This window comes from Condylura cristata, unplaced genomic scaffold, assembly GCF_000260355.1.
Source record: "Condylura cristata isolate star-nosed mole 26May11 unplaced genomic scaffold, ConCri1.0 scaffold00009, whole genome shotgun sequence".
Classification (NCBI taxonomy): Eukaryota; Metazoa; Chordata; class Mammalia; order Eulipotyphla; family Talpidae; genus Condylura; species Condylura cristata.
Window position 1 is genome coordinate 1,098,026 of NW_004567110.1, and position 1,886 is coordinate 1,099,911.

General features: G+C 69.7%; 2 protein-coding genes across 2 annotated transcripts in view; both read right to left on the reverse strand.

Moving 5' to 3' along the window:
• The window catches only part of GPAA1 (glycosylphosphatidylinositol anchor attachment 1), a 3,809-nt gene extending 3,139 nt beyond the window's left edge, over positions 1–670 (reverse strand). The window contains exons 1-2 of the mRNA XM_012722869.1: positions 652–670; positions 40–108 (exon numbers count right to left, since the gene is read on the reverse strand). Coding sequence (XP_012578323.1) covers positions 40–108; positions 652–670 — 88 coding nt within the window. The remainder of the gene's footprint in view (positions 1–39; positions 109–651) is intronic.
• A 20-nt stretch (positions 671–690) lies between these two features.
• The window catches only part of EXOSC4 (exosome component 4), a 5,195-nt gene continuing 3,999 nt past the window's right edge, over positions 691–1,886 (reverse strand). The window contains exons 3-4 of the mRNA XM_004679932.2: positions 1,175–1,381; positions 691–1,096 (exon numbers count right to left, since the gene is read on the reverse strand). Coding sequence (XP_004679989.2) covers positions 737–1,096; positions 1,175–1,381 — 567 coding nt within the window. The 3' untranslated portion in view covers positions 691–736. The remainder of the gene's footprint in view (positions 1,097–1,174; positions 1,382–1,886) is intronic.

A 1,886-nucleotide genomic window follows, 5' to 3' on the forward strand; every position in this document is an offset into this window, starting at 1 on the left:
GCCGTCGACCCGCCCCGCGCGCGCATGCTCGGAGCTCACGGCCAGGTTCCTGCTCCCCGCCAGCCGCCTCGCTGCGCGGCGTGTCCACCGGCCTTGAGGCTGGCGAGTCTGCAGGGGAGCCAGTGGGGCGGGTGGGAGGAAAGCGCGGTGGAAGGTGGGAGGCGAAGGGGCCGCAGCCGGGAGGAAGAGTCGGGGGCACCGACCGTGGTGGCAGCTACGCCCAAGTGCTGTGACTTCGTGCGTGAACTCGGCGGGGTTCGATGGCCACAGGAGGAAGGTGGCGCCCAGGGCCGCGAAGTGCCGCTGGGGCGGGGAGCGGGCTGCACAGGGCTCTGCTGTCGCGCCCAGCAGCCCAGGCTCCGCTCCAGCAGAGGTGCCGGGGCTCCCACCAGGAAAAGGGGCCACTGCATAACCTAGAGGGTGCCCTGCGCCTATCTGTAGGGCGGGCACCTGGGGGGAGGGCACAAGCCCTCTATCGATGCCCTGAAGTGCAGGGGTGAGGGTGAGCACCCCAGTAGTCGGGGTCTGGCCAGCCAAGGCTGTGTCACCTCCCCCACGATGACCTGCACCCTGGGGTGCAGTCCTGTCCTGCAGGAGCTGTGCAGGGAGCGCGGAGGCCCCAGTCGGCGCCAGGAGCCTGCTCGCCAGTACCGGGTCCAGTGGTGGGCATGCTGGGCTCAGAGCTAGAAGCACAGTGGACTGGCAGGCTTTATTTTGGGTGTGCGTGGCTGGGTGCTTAGTCCCCCAACAAGACCGACGCCTCACGCACGTGCTGCCGGACCACCCTGTCCAGCACAGTGTGCACGTCTCTGGCAGCGCGGGCAGCAGCCTCCAGCACCTGCTCCAGGTGGTCCTCATGCAGCCTGGCGTCCATTTCAAGCAGTGCGATCTGGCCAGAGGCCGGCAGGAGGGCGAGGGCCAGCTGGGGGCCACCAGCAGCCTCTTCCACATGGCTGAGATCCGCCAGTGCCGTGCCATCCACAAAGCCAGCTGAGCAGGCGCACACAAAGTCCCGCATGGGTATCCCGGCGTCGACCACGGCCAGTGTGGCGGCGTTGACGCAAGCTGCATAGGTCCCTCCGTCCGCCTGCAGCACCTGCAGGGACTCCATGGTGTGAGTAAGCACTTGGCCCCTCCGCCGCCCGCCTCCCTGCCCTCCCAGGCCGGAGCCCACCTGCACGTAGATGTCAATCTGGGAGCGTGGGTGCAGCTGTGTGAGGATGGCGGCCTCAAAGGTCTGGCGGAGCTGCAGGCCCATCTCGCAGGATTTTCGGTCCCCATGTGGCCGCCGCTTGCGCTCGCCCGTGCTGAAGGTGGCGGAGCTGTACTGGCAGTTCACCAGGGCCCTGTCGGGTAGGGCCCGAGCTCTGGAGCCGCGGATCTGGGGAAGGAAGGGCCCGTGAGCCAGGCCCACCCCCTGCTCACACCGCCGGGCCGGGCCCATCGCTTCAACCTCCGAAAGCGCGACCGTCACCTCCAAGCAGCACGAGTGCGACCTGGCCGGTGTCCGCGCGAAGGCCGCCTGCAGGTCTCGACTGTCGCAGGCCTACGGGCTTGCCCACCGTGCTCCCGGGCGCCAAGGCTCCGCAGTAGCCTCCCTGCCTCCCCTTCACGCGCGAAATGAAACCGGAATCTTCCCGGGGCCCCGGCACCGCCCTCTCCGGGAGCTGGCCCCACCGGCGGCCTCTCTCCGCCCTGCAAACCCGCCAGCTTCAGTCCGCCCGTCTGTCTGCGCCGGAGTTGGGCTCCCGGTTCGGGCGCAGGGACACCGACGGCTGTTAGAGCCGCCGTGCTCACAGCTCCGTCCCCGTGGAGGGACGACGAGGAAATGCGGGTCCGGCGGCAGGGCCGGGCAGGGCTGCGCCGGGGCCGGGGGGTGCGAGGGC